Here is a 25012-nt window from a genome sequence, read left to right as displayed (position 1 = left end):
TTAAGCGGTTTCCAATGTACATTTAAAATTAGATAGCTAGCTACATTATCAGTCATTATTGACCCGTGTTTGAATGCAGTTAGTAGCCATGTGGAAAAAAAAAGCACTGGCTAATCAGAGATTGGCTGAACCACAGTCTCTTAAGAACTTAAGTCTCCAAACCTGTTCAAGGCAGGAATGTTGCACCTTTATTCGGTCTTGCTGTTCTGTATAAAAAGTGCAAACATGGATTGGGGGCGCACAGAGCTGGACCGACGTCTGTGTGACGAGTCGTCATGGCGGGACAGATGCTGACACTGTTGTGTTTTACACGTCACAACTCTGGTTCCAGTACGCCGGCATGCTGTGAAAAACCACACACTGGGGGACCAACATGCGGCTTTGAGTCAACTTAACAGCAATGTAGCAGGATCTCTGTATAAAGGCGGCTTCAGCCTCAAGATGTTCTACATTTTAAAGCAAACAGACCCTCAGCGGGGTGGAGGTGTGAACTTGGTTGCATAGCTTTGAGGTCAGTGTCATTACCCGGCATCATCAAATCCTCATTAAGGTCAAATACTTTCAGTAAAGTCTATATGGAGATCAATGGCCTGTAATTCTGAGAGGTGTGTTGCACACGTGTGTATTATGTGAGTGGGAGTGTCATCTGAGAGGGTCAGAGAGGAAAACACTGCATTTCTTTATGTGTGTGAGTGTGTGTGTGTGTGTGTGTGTGTGCCCCTTAAGGCAGTTTTCCTACCTTCAAGCCTGACCACCAGTGGCACCTTCAGCTCCAGCTCTCGACAGGCCTTGGTGATGCCGTTGGCGATGATCGCACAGTTGACGATCCCACCGAAGATGTTGACTAGGATGGCCTCCACCTGCGAAAGAAGAGACAAAGAAAGGATTTAACACACCAGGATGCAAACTGAATAATGAGGAGATGGTTATATATTTTCATATTTGCCACCTGCAAATAACACATGGTGCACAATCCAAGAATCACTGTACAAGAGATGCACATCTGTATTCTCCAAAAACCACTGTGGTGACTGGACAAACTTTGTCCAAAACAAACCACATAGCAGTTCAAGACCAGCAAAACGTTTTGAAAATTTCTCATGGTGACATTTACATTATAATATATGTCCAATGTAGCTGTAAACACTTGTTACCACATTAGTGCAAAACTGTTTCAAGATTGAAATCTTGCTACAGAGGAAAACAGAGTAGAGCAGCCGCACCACCAAGTTTGTGTAGAGTAAGTCATGCACCCACAGGCTGCGCACCCCGAGGCGATACAAGACTGTCGCAATGGAGACAGAAGAAAGTGATATTCTGTTGAAATTAAGAGGCCAGCAGCAGGTGAGAGAGGCATCACCGGAACCAAATAATAAAGCAATATTTCAGTGGGAAGCGGTGAAACGACAAACAACAGAAGCTGCACACCTGGCTGGTTTTCAAACCCTCTGATTTGGCTGAGCAATGCATCTTATTTAGCCTTTAGAACTGATTTACATACCATGTGTGGTAAAAGAATCTGACAGCCTAGTAAGAGAATAAAATAGAATCAGATACACACACAATGGTCAGCAGATTAAACAGTCCACTCCCACCCTGCCAGTGACCTTGAAATTCAAATTCACTTGTTATTTAAGTCCACATTCACTAACAGCTATCATGTACAAACCTTTGAGTTCTGAAGATGCTCAGTTGCTCCAAACGACCTCACCGTCTGTCTTGTGTTCACTTCAGCTGCAGTTTGTTTGCAAAATATATCTTCAACTTTCTTACAAAATCAGCTCAAAACTGATATCGCTAAGTAGTGAAGCAAGGCAGCTAGATTTTGTGTGTGTGTGTGTGTGTGTGTGTGATTACACTGACAATCTAGCACTTGGTAATTACCCTGGCTAGCTCAGTGGAAAAGTAGACTGAGAGCACACAGGATTAATCCTCCATGTTTGTTTATAATCACTGCTAATCTGTTAGCGCCGATTTGGATGAGCAGCTTGTGGGTGTGTGCGTGCTCGTGTGCGTGCCTGTTGTGAATATGTATGTTTTCAGTGTGTGGTAATGATGTTTACAGGCAGAGATGATCAAGGACTTGGATTGCTATCAGAGCGACAGCCATGGCATTGTCCTCTACATGCTATCCAAATTAGCATCTCCTTATAAACAGCAGCGAGTGACATAAGACCAGGAGAGAGCTCCAAAGCAAACACAGATGTGGGCAACAGCATAAAGACTCAGACGCCATGCGAAGAATTGAGCAAGCTGTTAGGTCAACATGGAGAACTGTTTCACGCTGATTAAGTATATCATGCAGGGATGTGACCAGGAAGGAACAAAAACAAGGGGAAAAGGCAGGAAAACAGTAGCCACACACTGCAACTGAACACGACTCAGATGTTCAAATGAAAAACTAATGAATCATGGCCTGCAGATTACATAACTAATAATATGTGATGAGGTGTTCTGATGAGATAGAGGATACTTTCTTTCTATAGCAAGACACAGAGTGATGTCTCACTGCCACAAAGATTTTTTTCAAATTATCATCCACTCTATAGCCTTTTGTTGTAATCACCTTAAACTAGGTTAGGCTCATTTTATCATTGGGTTAATGTACAAATGTCACAATGGTTACTTGCTCTTTAATATACGTACTGTTCTCATTCAGCCTAAAAACTAAAATCTTAAACTTAATTAGGTTTCAAATGTCCTGACACAAGATTTTAAGAAAGCCCTGTCACTAAGCATGGTATCATTTATGATGATATTTAGGGAATGCAATCTCATTTGCAAGAATTAAAGCAGCAGAAGCTGAGATATCCTGATGAAGCTCCAAAAACACAGGCTCCTACATTTCCCACTGTACAACACAACAGGATCTTTCATTACATCCAACATGCCTGATAAATGCTTACATCTTTCAAACTCCATGTACTAAGTTTGTAACACTTTATGTTAAAATCAGAACTCAACCCGTGCTCACCCTGATCACATCTTTATTGTGACAAGTGAACTGGTCGTCATGTGTAACAATTGGTGGAATGCCCCTTTTATTGTAAAGTGAAGTCAAGCCTCAAGGTGTCCGTGCTGTTCATCATTGCTTCTAGGACTGATGTACCACTATTGATGGGATGCTGCCTCCAACACACACTCACCACACACTGATGTGCACAACCTGCAAGTGTTGACTGGCAAACCCAGCGGGCATGACTGTGGGTGATCACAGCTTCCAACTGTTCCCCCAACTGTTCTACTACAAGTTCACTACTATAATGGGAAAAATAACTCCATTCACAAACCTTTTAAAGAAAATATATATTAGTGACATGGTCTACCCAATATGACTAGCATGAAAGTACATGTGTGAAAAGTGGCAGAGAGTGGAAAGACATCAGAGTTCAGACAGACGGGTGGAAAGAAAGAGGTGTGAAACGAGGCTGGCTTGCTGGTTCTCAAACCTCAGACATATATAAAACTGTTCTTCTGACAGCCCTTGTGATCTGCAGTTCACTATGTGTATGTATGTGTGTACGTGTGTATGTGTATTTATATTGTGCCTCAGGGCAGGTGTGAGTGTGAATTTCCTCACTGCCCTGTGCAGGTGTAGCCCACAGCAGGGGGACAAGGCCAACACTGCTGCTGCCACAAGGAATTTGTACTAAGCCAGCTTAAAAAAGAAAAAAAAAAAAAAAAGGAAAAAAAAGTGTGACTGGAGTTTGAATATTATTGAACAAAGCCCTGGATTTGTGTCTGTGTATAATCTGTATGATGTGCAACAGATTTACTCACTTCATACAGTAACTGTATTACAATATGAATTTCCAAGACTAAAATCTCTTCACAGAAGCACAATGTTTTCGTATTTTATGTATCAGCAAAGACTAGCACATGCAAAATGCCATGTATATACAGCGGAATGTATTTGACAATATATGACTGCTCCTCAAGTGAAATAACAAACACTGTGCCACAGCAATATCAGACACTACTTTATAATATCAATGTATTTACATAAAGGAGACTATACAGCATGGGGTTCTAGGTAGTTAAGACTTCTCATACTGTATCACAGTGTTTGACTCAGGGTGTCTCAAACACACACACACACACACACACACACACACACACACACACACACACACACACAGAGCATTATCTGGTCCCCACTGGGGGGCAGCAGAGATTTAGATGGTGTTTTGCAGCCTCACTATGGAGGACTCTATTCTCGCCCCTCTGCAGCCCATTTTTCAACTCTGCCTCTATTGGGAAGAACCATATTTCTTCCATTCATGCGTCTCCTATTGACACCCATGTATATTAATGATACATAAGACATGATTTATGTTGCTTGGCACAGAAGTAAATGCAGTTTATAGAAATATGGATGTGCCGAGAACTGAGTTGCACTTGGCTGTAGGTTTTTTTTTTTTTTTTGCACATAATTTCTCAGTTTTAGGTTTACAAGCAAGCGTACAACCTAAGGGACATTATTGTCCCTGTACAAACCGACGACCAGAAATGAGCAGACATTTCATGTACAAGTTCTACCACTTCTGCCTATTCCAAGTAAAAATCACAGATCCACAGCAACACCACCTTCCACAACTGTGCAGTGCACATTAGTTATAAAACATATTACGTCTTTTTAGCAAGGTAGTAGTCTGTATGGGATTAAAATGCCACAATGATAAACTGGCACAAAAAAAATGGGAGCCAAATGTACGGTCAGTCTCCTTGGTTTGATGCCTTCTACAATCAAAAGTCTAACTCTGCTCTGCTCCATTCATCAGCATCTCAGAAATCCAGCCTTAAGGTATGAAATTGCATCGCACACTCCAATCCATCTGAAATCTCCAACATCACACTCTGCAGCGTTTTACCTCCTGTCACAGACCCAAGTACAGGCTCTTTCCTTAAAGGCATTCATTTCAGGTGAGCTAACCTGGCAGCGGGGTGGATTTCTTTCATCAGAGCTCAGCATAAAGGCATCAGGTATAATGTGCCAGCTTGCTCTCTTAGAGGATCTTTGTGTGTTCTTTCAGGCAGTGTTACGGTATGAGCTGGTGCCTACTACCTGGGTGACGGTGAAATGATTCAAATTTCACAAAATACAATCGTTGCTACCGGCATTGCAATACCCTGCCAAGGCTTTTTTGAGTCAAAGTCAAAAAAGGGCCTTCACGGGAGAAACAGGCTTTTCTGCCTGCTTTTATACGCCCCACTAACTGCATTTAGGACAAGAAAGAAATGTAACTCAGACAATTTGACATGCTCACGTGGTCCTGTATTATACGCCTGTATATACTCTGTGTGTTTTCATGAAATGTGGCTTAGATGCATGTTTGACAAAATATGTGAGCTGTTAGTATGGACACTGGCAAATGTCTAATTTTAAAACAGTCAAATTATACATCTATGGTCATCTGTATGGACTGAAACATGAACACAAAATGGAAAGCAACATCACATGTTCAGAAAGTCGTGATATTCCTTCCATAGACTGATAATAACAAACATGATGTACTCTTCTCCTCCAAGTTTCAACCCAGGGGGAAATATAAGCATTGTATTCCTTCTCTTTCTGCAAGGCTCCTCGTTACGGGTTGGGCGTGCGTTGCTGAATTATCACTCAAATACACATTTTCAAGCCCATGCCCCTGTTAAGCGCTGCTAATCTCTCTGCAGGAAAGAAAGAAAAGGGAAAGCATCTTGTTTCCTTTGTTACCAGCAACCAGATATGAGTAGAAAAAGGCAGTGCTGGAGATGGGTGTGTGTCTCTCTGTGGCCTATTAAGGGCTATTGTTCGGTCTTATCTACTGGAGACAGCCTGTACTGTCACTGCCTGCTCTGGCAGGCCTTGTTTATTTGTTTTCGATCTGCTGGGGGCCCTGTGCTTGGCCCTGGGGCCACAGGTTAACATGCACAGCTTCCATATCAAAGGGGAGCCTGCTGGCCCTAATCTTACATCTTGGAATGACGGGACTGCTCTTGGTGAGGAGCGAGGAACAACGTACAGTAGGAGTAAATGACCTCCTACCATCATTGTATTATTTAGGATTTCTAAACATATCTTTTTTTTGGATTTAATGTCACAGCTTCTACGTCAAGCTGCATCCAAACCAGAAAATGCTGAACTTGGCCACTCAAAATTTACTTTGGTTGATGGGACGGCCAAAAAGGGTGCAAGAACTAGATAAAGTTTGTCTGGACCCCTGACAAACCCATGGGATTACTGAATACACAAGCGACAAAAGAAACATGGTGTCAAATTATCACTGCAGAGCATTGTTGATACATTTTAATAAAGAGGACAAAAGTGAAGAAATAAAGCCTTGTCTACATAGTCTACACATATAAGATAAACCTAACACTACCTATCACAGCCAGTGCTTTCTTAGAATCATTTTGTTCCTTGAAACACTGTGGATGTGGAACCGCTGTGGATGAAAGGAAGAAGAAAGATTTCATGTGTTCTTCATGTGTTCTTTGTCACATGTGTTGAGAGAATCGAATGCCATGTAATAAAGATGCTCATATGACAATCTTTTATGGAACGTAACTATTTTGAGCATCAGTTCTGTCAAACTGAGGAGCTATTTCGCCTGTGCAAATCTATTCTTAGAGAGGATACAGAAAAAGAAAGAGAATGACACAAAGACAGACTGAGGGAAAAAGAGGGTCTTGAAGTCAGAGAGTGGGGTGAAGTGAAACAGATGGAGGAGGAGAGATGGAGAAGAAGAGAGACGGAGAGAGGTGATGGGAAGTGGTGCGGTCCCTAGCTTCTATTGAAGACTAGGATTGGCCCTGGCAAGGAGGGATAAGAGGGAAATAATTATCCGGCCTGCTGAAGCATGACAGCCCTTTCTTGGGAGTGTGGAGAGACAGACTGAGCATTATGTCAAAGATTGCCCATGTCACCGGTGAAGACACCTCTTGACAGACAGTGGCATCTGAAGTTTCACTCGACAGTAAAAAACCCACCGCAATAGGCAGAAGGAAACCTGCCTGATCGATGCCTGTGGAGACAAGGTTTCATCTGGAGGGCATAAAGGTGTAACCACTAAACTCAGTCTACCACATACACTTTATTAGCTCCTTTTAACACCATTAGCCATTAGAATTTTCAAGACTTCATATTGACTTCATGTTTTAAAAATGACTGTAATCCTGCTCTGGAGATATCCACAGAATACATTTGTCTTGGGCAATTTATTCGGATTCTCTTTTCATAAAACAAATTATGCTTATTGTGAAAGTGATTCTTTTACTAAAGTGATTCTTTTTTTTAAAACCAAATCAAAATCTGCCTCAGACATACACTACAACTCCAGGGTTCTCATGTCCTGAGAGGGGTGCAGTGCCATTTTACAGCCTGAGCCCTACTGTGCATCGCTCACATTTATTCACATCCTTGAGTCTTCTCACATCTGCCCTGGCCAAGAGTACTTCATGAGCACTCAGCAACCTCCCACCTCCAGCCCCCCTCTGACTCCATTTTTCTCCACAGGCCAAAGAATAGAAACCAATCAAGGCAGGAATGGCTTTGCTTCCAGCCAAAAGAGGTTTGTGCGAAGGGATGGGTGAGGGAGTGAAGGAAGAGTGAAATGAGGAAAGGTGAGACCTGGCACGAGCCATGTGACCAGAGAATAGATCCTGGAGATGGTCCTCACTGCCTTAAGGTTGGCTATCTGTAGTGACTGAGCAGTGGGGTCACGGGCTGTCACAACCGCATCACAGCTTTGGGTAACCAACCATTCTGTACTGATTACCTTTCAATCAGTCATTACACACTGGGGTTCTGTGAAAGTCAATTTGTGTAGCACTGTGTAGCAATGACTCAGTGTGGTTTAATAAGCTCAGGAAAGCCACGGTCCTTCACATCTTCAAATTACCAGACAAGCCCAAGATGTCACACAGGAGGGGTTTAGGGTGAAGAGTCAGTGGACAGGGCAGCTTGGAGGATATGTGGTGTTATGGATGAGGTCAGAGGAGCCATTTTGATGGAGTATTGGCCAGGGTTGTTATCACATGGTCCCTGTGAGAACATCTCTGTTGTTTGCCGTTTATGGCTAGAGATTTAGTCACTTCCAAGATTAATCTGCAAATAAAATCAAAATTAAAAAACACAACTGTCATTTTAGGCAGGGAACCCACATATAATTTGATAATTTGTGTGCAATGACTGATTTGACCAAATGGGCTCAAGTCTGTTCCAGTCTGGACCAGTTGGTGTTGACAGTCGGGAGATAAAAATCATACAGCATGTGGTGATTAATGATAGTAATCGTTTGCCTTTTGCCAGTCACTGTCAGGAATTCCCACTGAGATTATTTTTAACACGATTGACAGGTGTGAGTGGCACAAATAATATTAAACAAAATGGTGAGCAAACACAGAAATAGTGCCGTGCTGGACTGAGGGTATTATTTTATAATGCTTCCCCAATTTCACCCAAATTTGTTTTGTTTTTTTTTCCCCTTTCAATTTTTTTTCTTTCTGTCTGAAAACGCAGCATAAATGAGAAAGGGAAGCTTTCTTTATTTGACAGATCTTAATTTCTGTTTTTGCACTGCATTTATTATGTCAGTCAACATGTTATTTCTCTGTGACTGTTAAGACTTCTAGGGGCTATTTATACGTTTTCTCTGCTGCCATAAGTGATTTCTTGCTGGGAGCGGATTGTGGTGATAGTCACTTGACAAGAGTTTCAGCCATTGTTGTCTTTACAATATTAGAGGTTATAAAACGCCCTTTGAGCAGCACTACGTCCTCAGGGCAGATTGTAGGCTACAATGAGTTGCTACTAGAAAGTGATGAGACGGGCCAGGGCTAGCTGGTTAGTGTGCTGACCAGATGTGATAGAGTCGAGAGTTAGCATTGGTGCCGCTGGAGGCAGCTCTTGGTGAGTACAGGAAGTTTGTCGCTGAGCATTTCTTCTGGACTGGTAAGTAAACAGCTGTTAATGCTAATGTTGGTTATGTAGCCATCGCACAAATTTACAAATAGCTCCTTTCAAAATCTGTGAATGTTATTTGAGGTGTTTTGCACAATTTTCATTTAATTCAACAAGTATACCACAAGTATTCAGTATACCACAAGTATTCAGTATATATATATATATATATATATGTATTCTAGCCACATCATAGCTTGGCAAGGCGTTGAAGATATGCATTTGGACTACAGCGTGAACACTGCGGATGTGCTGTCCTGAAATAATTTGTCCATGTTTTGGATCAGGGCCAAACCATGACAGTCCCCTCAAGTCTTGTGTTAAACTGACTGGTTTGTTTATGTGTAGGTTTGGACTTGTGTTCTACTTCTTCTTCCCTGTATTAATTTTCATCCAACAGATAGCACCACCACTGTTTGGTAAAGGAACCATAGGGAGGCTTATATTGTGAAGCAGTTACAGGAAATACAATGTTGTTTACCACTTTAGTAAACGACAGCAAAAAACTGTGAACTTGTTAGCACTCAATGTTTTACCCCTGCATCCTGTCATATAGAAAATTCACACTGTGAATAACTGCATGCCAACCGGCTCAGCATGGGTGTTCCTAACTGTTTCCAATACTTCATGGAAGTTAACTGAGACTTTGAGTGTTGAGGCACTCTGTGCTTTATGCATGGATCACTATCATTCTGGATGTAATTGAGAAAGGCTTTATGGAGGCCATGAAAGAATGCACCATGTCAGTGCTGTTGTCTTAAAATGAAAAGGCGCCAGGGTTCTCACCCTTTCCATATGCCTTCACGGAGTTTATGCATCACTCTCACCTGCCCTCAGAGTTTTAATGTACAGTTCATTTATAAGGAGTTTTTGGTATTCCTCGCACAGCGGCAAATGGCACGCTCAAGTGGGAGTCGAGGAACTGATGCCAATAACACAACATGACAAGAGGTTCAAAAAAAAGCGCCGTGTCCGTGAACACATTTTTAACAACACACTGGGAAAACATCCAGTCATCATTTACATTATTATTATTCCCATATTAAAAAAACAGGCTTTCATCTGCACACAGTTTGAATTTAAGACCAACTGTTTGCTGCCTCAGGCAAAACTGAATGTTTGTGAAGATGCGCTTGGTAATGTAGTTCATCTTGCATGTACTACTGTCTTACAGTCGCAATTCTAGCATTTTATTATAATACTCTGGTAATAGAGTGGTGAAAGGGTTTTCAGCATACTTTAATATAATACTACTTTAGTGTCGTCATTCCACTAATAATTTACTTATTTCATCAGTAGATGAGGCTGTGTGTGACAATGTCTATGTGTTCATATTTAGTGTTTTTTAATCCACCTGTGGTGCCTGAAAGCCTGCACACTGACTTTGAAGGTCAACTCTAGAAAATATACTTTGTTGCACCTCAACTCTGTCTCTCTTTGTCATGGAGATGAAGGCAGGGAGTACACGGTGTTGGCTCACAGGTACAGCAGTGGGGGGTGGGGGGTGGGGGGTGGTTACCTCGTTATTGAAGGGTTTGAAAGGCCTGTTCAGACACTCGGACAGTGCTGGACAGTTCAAATGAAGCAGGTCCCGAGCTTGCTATGAATGTGCTACATCTGCTCATGTCCACATGCTTTTCTGTCACCAAAGAATTTCCAGGGCAGCTTAGGGGAATTTCTGAAGAAATAAACACTGCTGCACAAACACTGTTTCACTCATCAACAGTGGGTTGTGAAAGCATTAAAGATGGAATATGAAATCTTAACAGCTTATCAATTCCAAGGTTTAGGTTTGGCTTTCAGAAATCAGGGGACAAAGTGAAGTCTGAGACGTTACAATAACACATCATGATGAAACTGATGATGCTTTCAAAATTATGGTTGCCAAAAAATTAAAATGGAAATTCTACAAAAATTGCTATCGCTACAATAATTTAATATGTAGATAATGTATTTGAACCTTTAATAAAAAGAACAATGTCCTTTTACTGTTCTACGCTAGATTCATATTCAATTCTGCTGTCTGTTTAGGAGAAAAATAACTGTCAATCAAGATGTAGATTACATTATCTTAATCTTTTCATCTGTATTCATTGTTAGTATAATGTCTGCAGCCTAACAACCGTCACCAGTCAGAGGTTTAGGTTATTCTGCATGTAGCCCAAGAGGTGATGGCTGCTGCTTCTAAAGCTTATTGCTGTGAGCACATGGTAATAACTGAAGTGAATGAGTGAGGCCGAGACAGATGTATCAACATTTTTAACAACTCAAGGTTCTTTCACCTGGATGACGGCTGGACAGTGAGTGGTAACAAAGTAAGATTTAAGTGAATACATCAAAGCTGAAACTGTAAAGGATTTGGAAATGGAAGAATTTAGAGTCCCATCCACTTTGGAAAGGAAATATATCCATAGCAAGCAGGGGTGTGCCAGTATTTCTAGTGATCATGTGACTGACAGTGAGTTATGGTCACCAAAAACAAAATAAACAACCATCAGTGTCTGGGTTAAGTATAATTATCCTCTTGGGAGCCAACCTGTGGTCTGCGTTGTCTACACCTACCGACTTATACAACAACAGTTAACTATGAGTCACACAACTATACTGGATCGCTTTTATCATTTTGTAATTTATTAAGGTTCTCCAGTGATGGCAAAAAGTGCAAACTCATACTGGCTATTGAAAAGAACATCTGTCCTTGTGGGACAATCTTTGGTGACTTGTCTTTAATAGTGGCAATGACTTTAGTATATCCAAGCCAGTCCTATGTTCTCAAATCTGAACTCATCTGTTTTATTCCATTTTTCATTTACTGGTTTGTACAAACTGAAGTTATACCAGACTATAAGTTTTTAGAAACCCTATCGGCAAACGGACACAACAATTTTTATAGTTCTAGTTCTAGCATAATCTGATTATAAACATTTCTTAGGCTGTTTAAAAAGAATACTGATCGATACATAGAAAAGGACAGAGAATGACAGAAGGCATTAGAGAGATATCATGCATGACACTGAGTGAGAAGGAGAGAGACAGACCACTGCAGTGAGCGGGAGGTTTGTCAGATGTCAGGGAGGGATGTAGAACTCGTCTCCTGCTGCTCACGTCAGGGTATCAGAATGCCCCTGAATCCACACACGCACCTACTGTACATACACCAACACACACACTGCAAACCTATCAGCACACACATACATACACACACACATACACACACATACATACACATACATACACACACACACAAACACACACACACACACACACACACAAACATGCACACAGAAACCACTTTGCTGTGAATTGGATTCAACAATTGGAGCCAGTGTAGGGCAGGCATATTATTCATCCCCAGAGGGTGTCGTGTCACCGCTGACAGGCAGACATAAATATTCCTCAACCCCTTCACCAAGGGTTAATGGCTGTCCATCAGACAGCAATGAGACGCACAGAGCCGCATGTGCCTGGTGTAGACAGACACAGTATGGGCACTTTCACTGGAATAGCAAGGTCACTTACGGAAAAGGAGCCACGTGAGGCAGGCGTGACTGCTCTGCTTCAGCATATTTACATGGACCCAGATAAATAGATTTATAAATAGACACCCACACAGCAGAAAATCTTCATAAAAATTCACATTTATACCCACCCACTCAGATTTACATGGAAACTATTTTCTAAGACAGACTAAAGCTTTACCTGAAACGTGAACCTGAAACAAAGTATGGCTCTGTCTCTAGCTGTATTGTGCTCTACTCTGCTCAGAGCAAGAATTATTTTATTAAACTGAAGAAATGCATAATAGTTGGGGAATGGCATACATAATCACCTCAGAGACTGGGTACAACAAACCAGCAACAGAATATAAAAGAGCCAACATTTCCTGCTTTGTTCCTAATGCTGCACGGCCAATCAAAATTAATTTATTCTAATGTATGCACACAGAAGGTCAATTATCCAAATGATTCCAGTTCAGATTGCACCTGATCTTGGGAACCAATGAGCCATCGAAAGGGCAGATGGGTGTGCTTTGCAAGGCAAATCATTGCCCCAACCCTCTTTTTTTTGTCACCTCCCCACCATTTGCATGTATAAAATGGTGCAACTCCATCCGCTCACCTTTAGTAAAGTGCATTCCACTAATCGATAAACAACTTAGCATTTAAGTTGTGTAGAGGGAGCCAGGCCACAGGACAAGATGCTGTGGGTGTAGCCGTGGTCAACTGGGAGCTGTTCCATGAAATTTTCCCATGTCCTCAAACAGAGGAATGTGTAAATGTGAAGGATTTTCTAGTTGTCAACTTTGTTACAAAACCAGTAGCCACCTGAAGCTGCAGTACGTTGTATTCAAAAAGCAAGCAAAAAAAGATTTCTTGTGATTCTGTTAAACCTAGCACAAAGTCATCTTGCTGTTTAGAAGTCGGAATAAACAAGTCCAATGGAGGGAAATGGTTATGAGAAATACACTGATTAAAAGTTATAATTTTGCTTTAGGTTGTTTTCAGTTATATCGCAGTTATATCTAACATAATAACATTCAGTTAGAGCATGCCCTAAATATTTACAGCGCAGGCAAGTGTGCTACCATCTATTCATGTCTTTATGAAAGCACACTAACTGCTCTTTGACAAGTTGACATGGAGGGCTGTGAGTGTTTGCAGAATTTCTCCAACTTCTTGACGTCACTTCCCTCCCACTCGCAATAAGTGGCATACCTGCAATTTTCACCTTAAGGCCTATTAAAAGATTTCTGCAGCAACACAATGCAACAAGTTTCCAAGTTGTTAATATACAGCACCCTATGGGCTTTTTCAAGATGTGAGGGAACGCAACAGCAGCCAATTAAGCAAGGGCAAGCAAATATAATCCTCTGGTGTGTCTTTCACTGTGTGAAATCAGCCACACTTACATACAACACGCATTATATAAAAATACCTTATGGCCAACAATACAGAACACAAAAAAAATTCTTTGAAGGATAGAATTTGTAGATCCACTGAAGTAAGAGGTTGACCACTGGTGATCACACCAGAACACCAAAAAAAGACAGAGAGAAGGTGATGAAACACAAAGAAATGAACAAAGGGAGGAGGAGAGAACTTAATGTTTTCTTCTGCAACTGGATGTTTATCTTGAGAGGCACTTTAGCAGGGCTGGATTAACCCCAGAGAGCTGTTATTCTGATGAATGGGACGTTATCTTCATATAGCATTCTCAACCTTGGCCAACTCCTGCGAGCCTCTATCTAAAGAACCCCTTTCTACAAACCCACTGATTTGTTTTTCATCCTCGTCAATGACCGAATCACGGACGTTATTAAGTGGCGATGACTGTTTTTCGATGCCACTCTGGCTCTGGCTAAATGAGTCATTTTGAAATTGATAGAACAGACAATTTCGCCCTCCACTCCCGCCTTCTCTTCTTCCCTGGCGTTCACCCCCTGTGGGTGTTGTAAGGTCTGAGTGTGCAGGTGCCAGAAACACCCAAACCTGGTTGGAACAGATGGGTGCAATCAGGGTTTAATTTCCAAAAAGCCAGACACAGATACACTGATTGGGCATGTTAACGTGCTTACGCCACACTTTGTTCTGCAGTGGGAGCTGTTACATGAAATTTTCCCATGTCCTCAAGTCTCATCAAATCGAGAAGTAGTCTGCTCTCATATGCAAATGCAAAGGATCTGTAGGGCAGGGAGGGAGGCGGGGGGGTGACCAATGGCTCCAAGGCTGACATTTTGCTCCACAGATTTTGATGGAGCTCTGGAGAACAGAGTAGCATATCAATTAGCCATTAAGGGTTTGCTCAGGTATTAGAGGGATCACAGAAACCAATAAAAGCCTCAGGAGGAAAGGGAAGAGGCTGAGTAGATTCCAGATCGATGGAGGGGGGCTAGCTCCATGGCAGGAGGGGCCTATGAGGTGGACAAATGATGTGACCTTTGAACTGCAGGTGCATGCTAAGGCTATTATCCTAATGAAGACCAAAGACCTTCAGTACTTTAAATGTTCCAGATCTATTGTGGACGTTTGAGAGCTGTACTTAATCAGACCAGTAAGAATAGACACGACAGTGGGACATGGCTTCCACTTTTTGAGTCTCTTGCTCTGGTTGAAGTCAAATACTGAAAACAAAAGAGTAAAATCACAAAATCTTAAAATGGCAACGACCAGTACAAAAGCAGCACATTCTTCATTTCTCACCAATTTAAAACTGAAATCCACAAAGTTTTTTGACCTTTCTAGTGATGAATGGTGACTGAAATTATGTCTGATTGCTAAAAAGTTAAAAAGCAAGCTAATGTGAAATATGATTATTAATGCAGTAAAAGCAGAATTTAAAGAGCAGTTAATTTGCCAGTATTTACAACAGTCATTGCCATGCATGTGTTAATTTTAAAACACTATCAATTACGATCTTGCCAAAACAATGACACCTCATTATAAGTTAAAACAACTCAGAAGACATGAACATAGTTTAGACATTTAGCATTGGTCTGTCATGTGGCTAATCTAATCATTTTACTGTCTTTCAGTGTCGTCATGTTCAGTTATGTCTTTCTCTTCACACTGTTGTTGTATTGATGCTTGCTATCTTTGCCAGACCTGCTCACATCACTGCCACATGGAACAAACCTTTTTTACTTGTTATGTAAATGCAACTGATCATGACAAATATGACATTGGAGAATAATATATTTGAGTATAACTGTTTGAGACTTTTGAACGTTATTGACTTGACTATGACTCATTCGGTCAGACTGTAACTCCATCTGCTGAGGAAAATTGTTGGATATGATCAAAAGCTCGCGAGCAGCTTCTAAATTGACCTTGTGGTGAGACTGTTTAGTCAATCTCAGTGTTCAAGACTTATTCCTATACCTCCTTGACTTGATGCAATTATTCTGTCTCATGGTGGTGTGTCTGTGAAAACAAAGGAGCAGTATAGGGGTGAACTGTTTGTATACAAGCACAAAAACAGTATTGTAAGGAAACCCAAATACTTAACGTCTAAATAATTATTAAGTCTAACCCTTTCAGCTACCATCCACAACAGCAAAGAAAAAATTGTTGCAAACACTAAATATTTCCACTAGACAATATATAACCACACTGAAGCTGTGAAATGCGCTGATGGACATCAGGGGTTATTCACTGCTGTCCAGTAAACTGGCTGCATGTATCCTGTCACTCACTTTCCAGGCAACCATGTCCATACAATTTTTCTCACCCCTCTTGGACACACAATAGCACCGGAAGGGTTAAAGTAGAGTTGGGGGGGGGTTTCAGTCCCACATCTCATTCGTTTTACCATCCGCTATAGTAAAACTCCACTTAATTCATTTTTTTCCAGTCCATAAACCCTACCTCCAGTGCCTTTAAAATCACCAGTGTGTTCCCCATTCCTGCCTTCACTGAACCAGTGAGTGAGGTAGCACACTTGCCTCCCGTCCCCACCTCTGCAGATAAACTCTTTCAGTTCCTTGAGAATAGACAGGAACACTCCCATCTTACCACTCTATCAACCCACTGTCCCATATACCAGTCAAGCACAGATGGCTCGGGACTAGCCTGTTTGTGTGTGCATGTGTGGCAGAAAGCGAATGGAAGTCTTCTCCGGCAAGATGAGCTCCAGTGATTACAGGCTGAGACAGTTTTCTAATTATTCTGTCAAACATCAATCCTGTGGGCTGATGCAGGCCGTCCTGTGGCCTGATGGACAATGTAATCACTGCTAGAGCCCCCTTCCCACCCCCCACTCCACCTATTTTACAGCTCTCTACACCCAATCGCTCTCTGACTCCTCACCCGCTGGACTCTCATTTTCCTTTCTTTATCGCTCTTTTCAACACAGCTCTCTCACTCATTCCCTCTCTGTCAGCACACTTCTACTCATCTCCTTTCCCTACACAGTATTTATGCCATTCCCATGCTTGCTACTAGTAAAAAAGACACTCTGGAAATGAAAAAAAGAAGAGATTAATCTTGTAAGGCTGTTAAAAATGATACAACTAGCTGTAGGAATAAGGAAACGATCAAACATACTACAAAAGGCAGGTATGTGGAGAGACGGAGGGAAGGAGCAAATTCAAGGCAAGCTGCTGCAGTCTATAGACTCAATCTTAATGAATGATGGCACCTTTCTGGTATGAAGAACAACTATTTGAACAACTAAAGAAAAAAAAAGACAACCTTATGTAAGATAACATAGGAGGTTCAGTCGTAAGCCTTTTACTTTTTAAGCATTGATTGCAACTACTTCAATCAGCTTAATGCTACAACCTGTAGCTTGTATGCCACATTGAATGCACTGTTATATAGTTTGGGCTAAATGATTAATCATTTTAAGTCAAATATGCAAAAGTGCAATTTCCAAAATGCATGCATTTTAATTATAACTCACAAAAAAAGAAATCTTGGCTGTTGTCTGATTAATGCCCTCTCTTCATGCCAGTGTGTGTGCAATTTAAATTTGGCCAAAGACAGATTTGTTGAGGAGGAAACCGCACTCTATCCAATAATCTTTTGAAAAACATAAGGAGCAGGTTGTGTCTTTTTTTTGTTCATGAAATACCAACAAAGTGGCAAGCCTTGAATGTTTAGTCCTAGCAAAATGTTTTCACCAAAATGCCAACTCTTCACCTCGTGCCACTCTATTTGTACATAATCCCATCTTGTTGTTAATTACTTGCTGTTCTCTGTCATATCCTATATCTTTAAGCAGTTACATGAATAATTCTTTCAAAAACCATGGAAATGCCATGACTTGACCCATCTCGCTTATAAAAGCTATTCTGGTCTGATTTTCAAGATGGAGCCACTGTGCCTTCAGCTGAAAGTTCACCGTTCCCTCTTAATTTAATTTTTCTGTATCAAAAGGGACAGTGAGAAGTAGATGTTACAAAATCGGAGTGAAGTCGGTATCAAAATGGAAACTTGAACTTCCTTAACAGAAACATCTAACAGGATCCATTAGGAATCCATTAAGGTGAGAGAATATTTTTATAGAGGAAGCACTTCTCCACATTTTGATCTTCACAAAGTCTAAGGAAGCTACATACCTTTATCGAGTATTTAGAGAGATATTAGAGTGGGTGATATTTTGTGCTATAGTGCTTAAAATAAATCTGACAGTAAAAGGCCTCAGAGGTTGCTGTCTTGGCAACCAAACATCTCCAAAGCAAATGTCATTTCACCCATAACCACGCTAGAATGGCAATGAAGAGGAAGAAATGACAGGTACATGACTGAAATTCTGCAAAAATATAGAGCAAATATTAAGAAAGTGTTGATGTTGTCTTGTTTAGTCTAAACCAATATATTTTAGAAAGATCTGCCATCATTTTTTACCTGTAATTTTGTAGTATTAACTAAAACCTGTCAGTTTTTATTGTTTTGACAGTTTGGGATTTCATAAATATGTAAATGATAGATTGTACTTCGGGTAAAATCTTGATCTACGCTCGTCCTATACATTACTTCTCAGGTTTCCTACTGTAAATCTCTTGTCCATCCGCATCCTCCTCTGGCAGTAGCAGATATTGACTGAGATAATAGTGTAGGAGAGCCGTGTTCTACACTGCCTCTGCTGCTTGGTGAACAAGGCAGACTGCTGCAGCAGCAGACAGCCATGTCAGCTTGGACAGCGAACTAGGGACTGAACTGGATCATATGATTTGATACCAAATTCTTCCCATAGGCTGTCATTTATCAGGAATACAGGGACAATAAGATCTGAATTAGGGAAATGTGAGATTGTACAAAATGGTTGAACACAGATAATGCACAAGTATTAATAATAACTTGCTAAATCCTTGCATATATATGAATGGTTAAATGAGAGTGACTATAAGGCATATCGTCAGCCATCATTTTTCTTATTTTGTCTGCTAGATATGTGTGATGCTAATATGTGTCTGTCTCTGTGTATGCTGGGAGTGTTTCATCTTCACATGGATACACAGTTTTCTATCCTGACCCAGAGCATTGAAACGAAAATGCAGGAGGCGATTTCTCTGGAGATACGATGAGCTGAACGTTTCATGTGAGCCTCGTCGTCTTTCCATTACGCTCGATAATAAAGAAGTGTGTGGATCAGACAAGAGGCTCGTATCAAATCAGGCCTGGAAAAGCCAATTACACTGACAATAATCTCTCGCTGTACTGCTGCCGGCATGTCTCGCCATACAAAGCTACAAATACCTGAAACATGATGAGAAGGAGGAGGGGCACTGAGGGAAGACAGGACATTTAAACAGACAAAATGTACTGTGAATGCTTGTTCATTAGGCTACACAGTTGGTAGAAAAGCAGCCAGATCTTAAGAGCCAGTGCCATTGGGATTTTGAGTATTTTGGTATTTGCTGGCCATCTATGGAATACTATGTTTTCTGCATTAATTGGTCATAAAATGTGATCTGATCTTCATCTAAGCGCACAATGTTCTTCAGCTAATATCACAAAAACAAATATAATATTTTGTCTTTATTGAACACAGCTATTCAACATTGATAGTGCTGGTGGAAAAATTAATAACTGGTCAAACCTCCTTTGGCATCAACAACCTCAAACCAGCTCTTCCGGTAGCTGCTGATCAGACCTGCACAATGTTCAGGAGGAACTTGGAGCATTCTTCCTACAGACCTGCTTCAGCTCAGACATATTCTCAGGAGGTCTGGTGCCAACGGCTCTGAGGTCATTCCACAGCTTCTCTGCTGGGTTAAGGTCTGGACTCTGACTGGGCCACTTCAAATTGCTGGATTGTCTTTGGGTGAATTCATTCTGTGGTAGATTTACTTCAGTGTTTAGGGTCATTGTCCTGCTGCATCATCCAACTTCTACTGAGTTTCAGCAGCTGAACAGCCACCCTGACATTATCCTAAGATAAGATACCTTAACAAACTTGGCAATTAATTTTCCCCTTGACGTTCAGCTGTTCAGGCCCAGAGGCAGCAAAGCCCGAAATCATGATGCTGCCTCCAGCCTGCTTCACCTTTAGGATGTTTTCATGTTGGTATGCATTTTCTTTTTATACCACACTGCTGCATGTTCTTCCCAAACAATTCAACCTTAGTTTCATCAGTCCACAAAATGATTTCCCACTAGTGTTGTGGAGTGTCAAGATGCTCTTTGGCAAACTCCAGGGGCACAGTGCTGTTTGTTTTTTTTAGGAGAGCAGCAGCTTCCTCCATGCTGTCCTGTAATGGACACCATGCTCCAAGTAGCCATGAACCATGATGCGTATACACTCATGAACAGAGTTGTCAACCAGGTGCAATGATTATTTGAAGCCTTTAGCTGTTACTGTGAGGTTCTGTTACGTTATTCATCATTCTGCGTTGTGCTTTTTAAAGTCATCTCAGCTGGGTGTCCACTACTGGAAGGAGAAACCACAGAACTAAATCATCTGCATTTATAACAGTTTGTCTGATTGTTGACTGATGAATATTTAAACCCTTTGAAATCACTTTGTAACCCTTTAAGCTTTATGCAAATCAACAACTTCTGAGGTCTCTCTATTGCAAGGCATGATTCATATCAGCAGATTTTTCTTGTGAATAGCAAACTCAAAATGTGTTTTTTATCAATCAAAGTAGCTTTAACCCAGACTTCCTATCTTGCTCCATTGACTGGACTAACTCCTGACTCCAGTTAACTGCTGTTCATGCCATTAACCAAGGGGTTTACACACTTTTTTCAGCCTAAACAGTGAATATTTTAATTATGTTTTTAGTATGGACAAGAACAATACATTGATTTATTATCATTTAAGATGTTACATGTCTGTGTTTGTAACTTAGATTACCATATCTGAAGACAAAGTTATACATAAATGCAGGTAATCCCACAGGGTTCCCTTACTTTTTCTTGCCACTGTGGGGTTCTACGAATTTAAGTGAGAAAATCTTGATTTCATCATTTTTTTCAGAGTGGAAGAAGATGTTCAAACATATCAAGAAACAAGACACAGCTACTGCCCTTGCAAGTGTCATACTGAAGGTGTTGTGGAGGTGAATAGCAAAAAGGAGCTGGTGGAGGGCACCCATTATCTCATATCATGACCCTGCTTAAAACCCAGTGGGCTTCAACAAGACGGAGGACGGAAGTGCTGTTGGATGAGAGAGCTGTGTCTGACTAAAATCAGAAGGTTAATATGAGTTGGTAGAAGCCGATGGGCCTATTGGAACAAACACAAGCTTCGGGAGCTTGGGCACAAGCATGTAATCTGCAGACAGCACACAGCAAACAACATATACTAAGTTGTGTTGTTCAAATATACTCATACCAATATTAGCTGACTACCACAATAGCAGCAATTAACTGCAGGCTTCTATCACTGAGCATCATCTGTTTCCAATAAGGTCAGGTAATTGTCTTCTATTTTCAGGCTGTTCAAAAAATAAATGTACACATAAAGTTCAGTTTACGAACATGCAGGATGCTATTCAGACTGTGAAAACAGTTGTATAATGTCTTCTGTAGCTCTGAAAGGAGCTTTCTGAAGTTCAACAAACCTTGTCCAATAAAAGATGCCATTGAGTTGCATTATGGCAAATGTAGGATCCAGTGTTTTTGGCATTTCACCCACAATAGGGACTATAGGTCAGATATCCCACCCTCAGTAATGCCATACAATCCCCAGTCTTTACGAAACCTTATGTAATTTGAGCCTGTAGGAGTAAAAACCTCATAATGTGACAGTTTGTTAATTTCACAGTGTATTTAACCAAGTATCTGCTAATGTATGATGGTATCACTGAATTAGCACTGTTCTACATGCATCTTCTGTGTCTTAAAGTGAGTCATACTACAGTTAACGATGTGGTGTGCACTTAGACCACCACCAATCAAAGAAGGAAGGAAAAAAAAAAAAAAACATTTTCAAGGTTTTGGTATGTTGCTTGTTTGTTTACTTTTTTGTGCTCTTCTAATTAATTTACAGCAACATTCAACAGCTCTCACTGCAAATAAACTGACTTTCAAAGCTGCAGCTTTAACCTTGACAAAGTAACTTCAAAAATATCACCCTCATTAATAGCCCTAGAGGACGGGAATGGGTACAGCGTTTGTGGTGTCTGTACATGGCTCAGAGAGCACAAATGATTTCATCAACTGGGTGTTTGAGTGGCCTCACATAATCCCCCAGCATGTGCACACATAAGCGCCAAGGGAGCGTGAAATGAGGGGGGTCTAACAGTCACACTTCTCCCGCAATGTCTCTCAGCACTGGACTAGGGCTGTTTGTGATGGTGATACTCCATCAAGTCTGGGACACTTGGAGAGATGGAGAACTGGAAAGGTGGCAAAGGGTGGAGCAATGAAAGCAGATGGTTTGGATGCAAAGAATCTCCATTTATAATACTGAGAAGAGCAGAAAAGCAGTTTGTAATGATAACGCTGGCTAGCAATGACCCACGACCGTGTTGAAACCACGTGTCAAGTGTAAACACAGCAGAACCACTACTCTCATGGCATGGTATTTATAGTTATAGACAATCATGGGTTAGTGATGTTGCCAAGGCAATGGTTTAAGTTTATTTTAATTTATTCGCTGGATCTCTTGGTTAGCGGTGGGATGTGAAATACATGCAAATGGATGCAATGACCATTATGCAGTGTTCTACCAAGGACTTGCCTCAGTGCAGCACCTAAAAAAAGAGTAGTTACATAAAATCCTGAGTGATAATCACGACTGCAATGATTCTGACTTTGAAAACTGTGCAACAGAAGAAGAACATTTCTATTTCCTCCAATATCAGGTGAAGAGCAAGAAACATCAAGCAGCTCCTGCAGAGGCGCATGAGAATAAATGAAGCCTTCCTTTGCTATGCCCTTCCTCTGAGTGCTCGACTTCACAAGGTCGCTCAATCACACACAGCTCCCCTCCCTGTGGCATCCGAAGGGCCTATCTGATCACCGGCTGCCTCCCCCTGGCCCCATGGTGTGAACCAGGTGCTGCGATGACAAAACGCTCCTGGCAGCAATAAGAGAACAGAGAGAGCAGAGCTCAATTAGCCCAAGCTCCAATCCCAGATCCTCTATTGATTTCCCACGGATGAGGAATGGCAGACAGGAGAAAGCTCAATCAGACATGCCCATGGGACTTGTCTGTGTGCGTGTGTATGTCTCTGTGCACGTGTGTGCGTGAATGTGTGAGAATCAACAGGGGACGAATTGGTGCCAGACAAGGTGCTGGGATCAGGACGAATACATTAGCAATCCATAGTCTTTATGCATACATGATGGTTAAGTAATAGAGTTGTCTACTGAGGGTGCGGTAGAAAATGACATGAGCCTTTAAAAACATGCTGTGCTGTTCTCACCAAGATCAAATGGAAAAAGAGACAGACAAGGTATTAGTTCCCTGAAGGGCAAATCAATCTGACAAGTCATCAGCTCCACGGTGGATCTCTGGACAATTCCTTAACTTCCTCAAATTAACCTTCACGAGAGGAATGAGAGGGAGAAAGTATAGAGTGTGACAACCCCATTTGTCCTTCGCTTATGGCTTGAGCCTTCATTCTAATGTGTCAAGTGTACATTTTTGCCAAAATTCATGACACATGCATACATTTGTTATTTGATCCATCACTGTGTTGGGATGTGCTGGGATGACGTATTTTCAGAGTTTGGGTTCAAGAGTTTAGGCAATGGTGAATGTACGTAAGCAAGCGCTGATGTCACCTCTCATGTGTTAATATACCAATGTTTTAGTAAGAGATCTGTATTTCTGCTCAAGCCCAAGGCAGCACATGAAATTGGAAATATGAAGTGATTAAAACGCAAACCACTAATTGTTTCTCCATTCATATCGCACACATTAACGACTTGTCTTGCTCGCCCACTTGTGTGCTCTACGTCGGTCTCTGCCTCGCTTTGGTTTGCTTTTTCTATCTTTATCTGACAGTTTTTTAAACAAACTGTGTAGTTTGTTTCAAAACCTAAATGTTTTAAAACCATTGTTAAGTAAAATTCTCATCCCTACTAGAAACACCGATCCACTCAGCCAGTTGGTGTCAAACCTGCGTTCAGCCCTGGTCAGGAGCAGCGCTGCCCTGATCCATTCAGATCAACTGCAACAGTGTTATTTTGAAAGTGTAATCATCGGTTGAGTGGACCAGCCTGACCAACGGCCATTTAATGTTTCTCTTTTTATGTTTTTTGAGAACCACTTATCAAAAACTGCACAGTCGACACTGCACTTCCTGAGCACATGCAAAGTTTGAAGTCAAGCGGATGAGTGGAAAGACAGACAGACAGACAGACAGAAAGACAGGTAGAGATTTCTCAGTCTGTAAGTAAGACGATTGAGCTGATGAACAAAAAAGTAAATGCAAGAAGACTAGTGAGCAGGGAAGGATTGTCTTTATATACACTCCATCTATTCTGCACGATGAAAACAGATCTGATGCCATCTATGATTACATTATATTATATATTATAGTACAGATACGTTTGACGTCACATGTCCCTTAAATAGCTGTATAAAAAGCATGTTTAAATTGACCACACGCTCAACCACTTAAATCAATACTTTAACACAACGGACACACATCTGCTGTCACCATAATTAATTTCTTTCACTGTCCCTATAGGCTTATTCATACAATATATGGAAAAGGTTAAAAATAATAAAAATACATACACTCATACATAATACATACAATCTGCTGACATCATGTTTGAAAAATGCATAATGTCTGTGGCAGCTGAATTCAGAGATGTACCTTGCTAAGAAATGGTCAAGGGATTTTTATCTGATTTGTACATCTGATACACGTGTTTCTGAGTTACATGCGTTTCCGAGTTCAAAGAGCAAAGAGGTCGGCAAGTTACTGAGCGACTTCAAGCACTGTGCAGCAGTCTATAGATGTTTGCTTCACTAAGGTTGCACAGCTGATGTCTGAACTTTTGCCATATGTGCTGGAGGTTTTGAATGAACAGCCTTGAAATCCACAGACAGAGACGCAGACACACACACACACACACACACACACACACACACACACACACACACACACACACACACACGACCTTTATGCGCAAACTGAAAAACATCCACACAATAATG

The 25012-nt window shown here is 41.2% G+C and overlaps 1 protein-coding gene across 1 annotated transcript in view; it reads right to left on the bottom strand.

Moving 5' to 3' along the window:
- suclg2 (succinate-CoA ligase GDP-forming subunit beta) overlaps positions 1-25012 on the bottom strand; it is a 90772-nt gene that overhangs the window by 9466 nt on the left and 56294 nt on the right. The window contains exon 10 of the mRNA XM_071493678.1: positions 740-860. Coding sequence (XP_071349779.1) covers positions 740-860 — 121 coding nt within the window. The remainder of the gene's footprint in view (positions 1-739; positions 861-25012) is intronic.

The sequence above is a fragment of the Trachinotus anak genome, unplaced genomic scaffold (genome assembly GCF_046630095.1).
Source record: "Trachinotus anak isolate AG129_WGS33_773 ecotype Australia unplaced genomic scaffold, CSIRO_AGI_Tana_v1 ptg000013l, whole genome shotgun sequence".
NCBI classification, from domain to species: Eukaryota; Metazoa; Chordata; class Actinopteri; order Carangiformes; family Carangidae; genus Trachinotus; species Trachinotus anak.
This window is presented reverse-complemented; position numbering and strand designations above follow the sequence as displayed.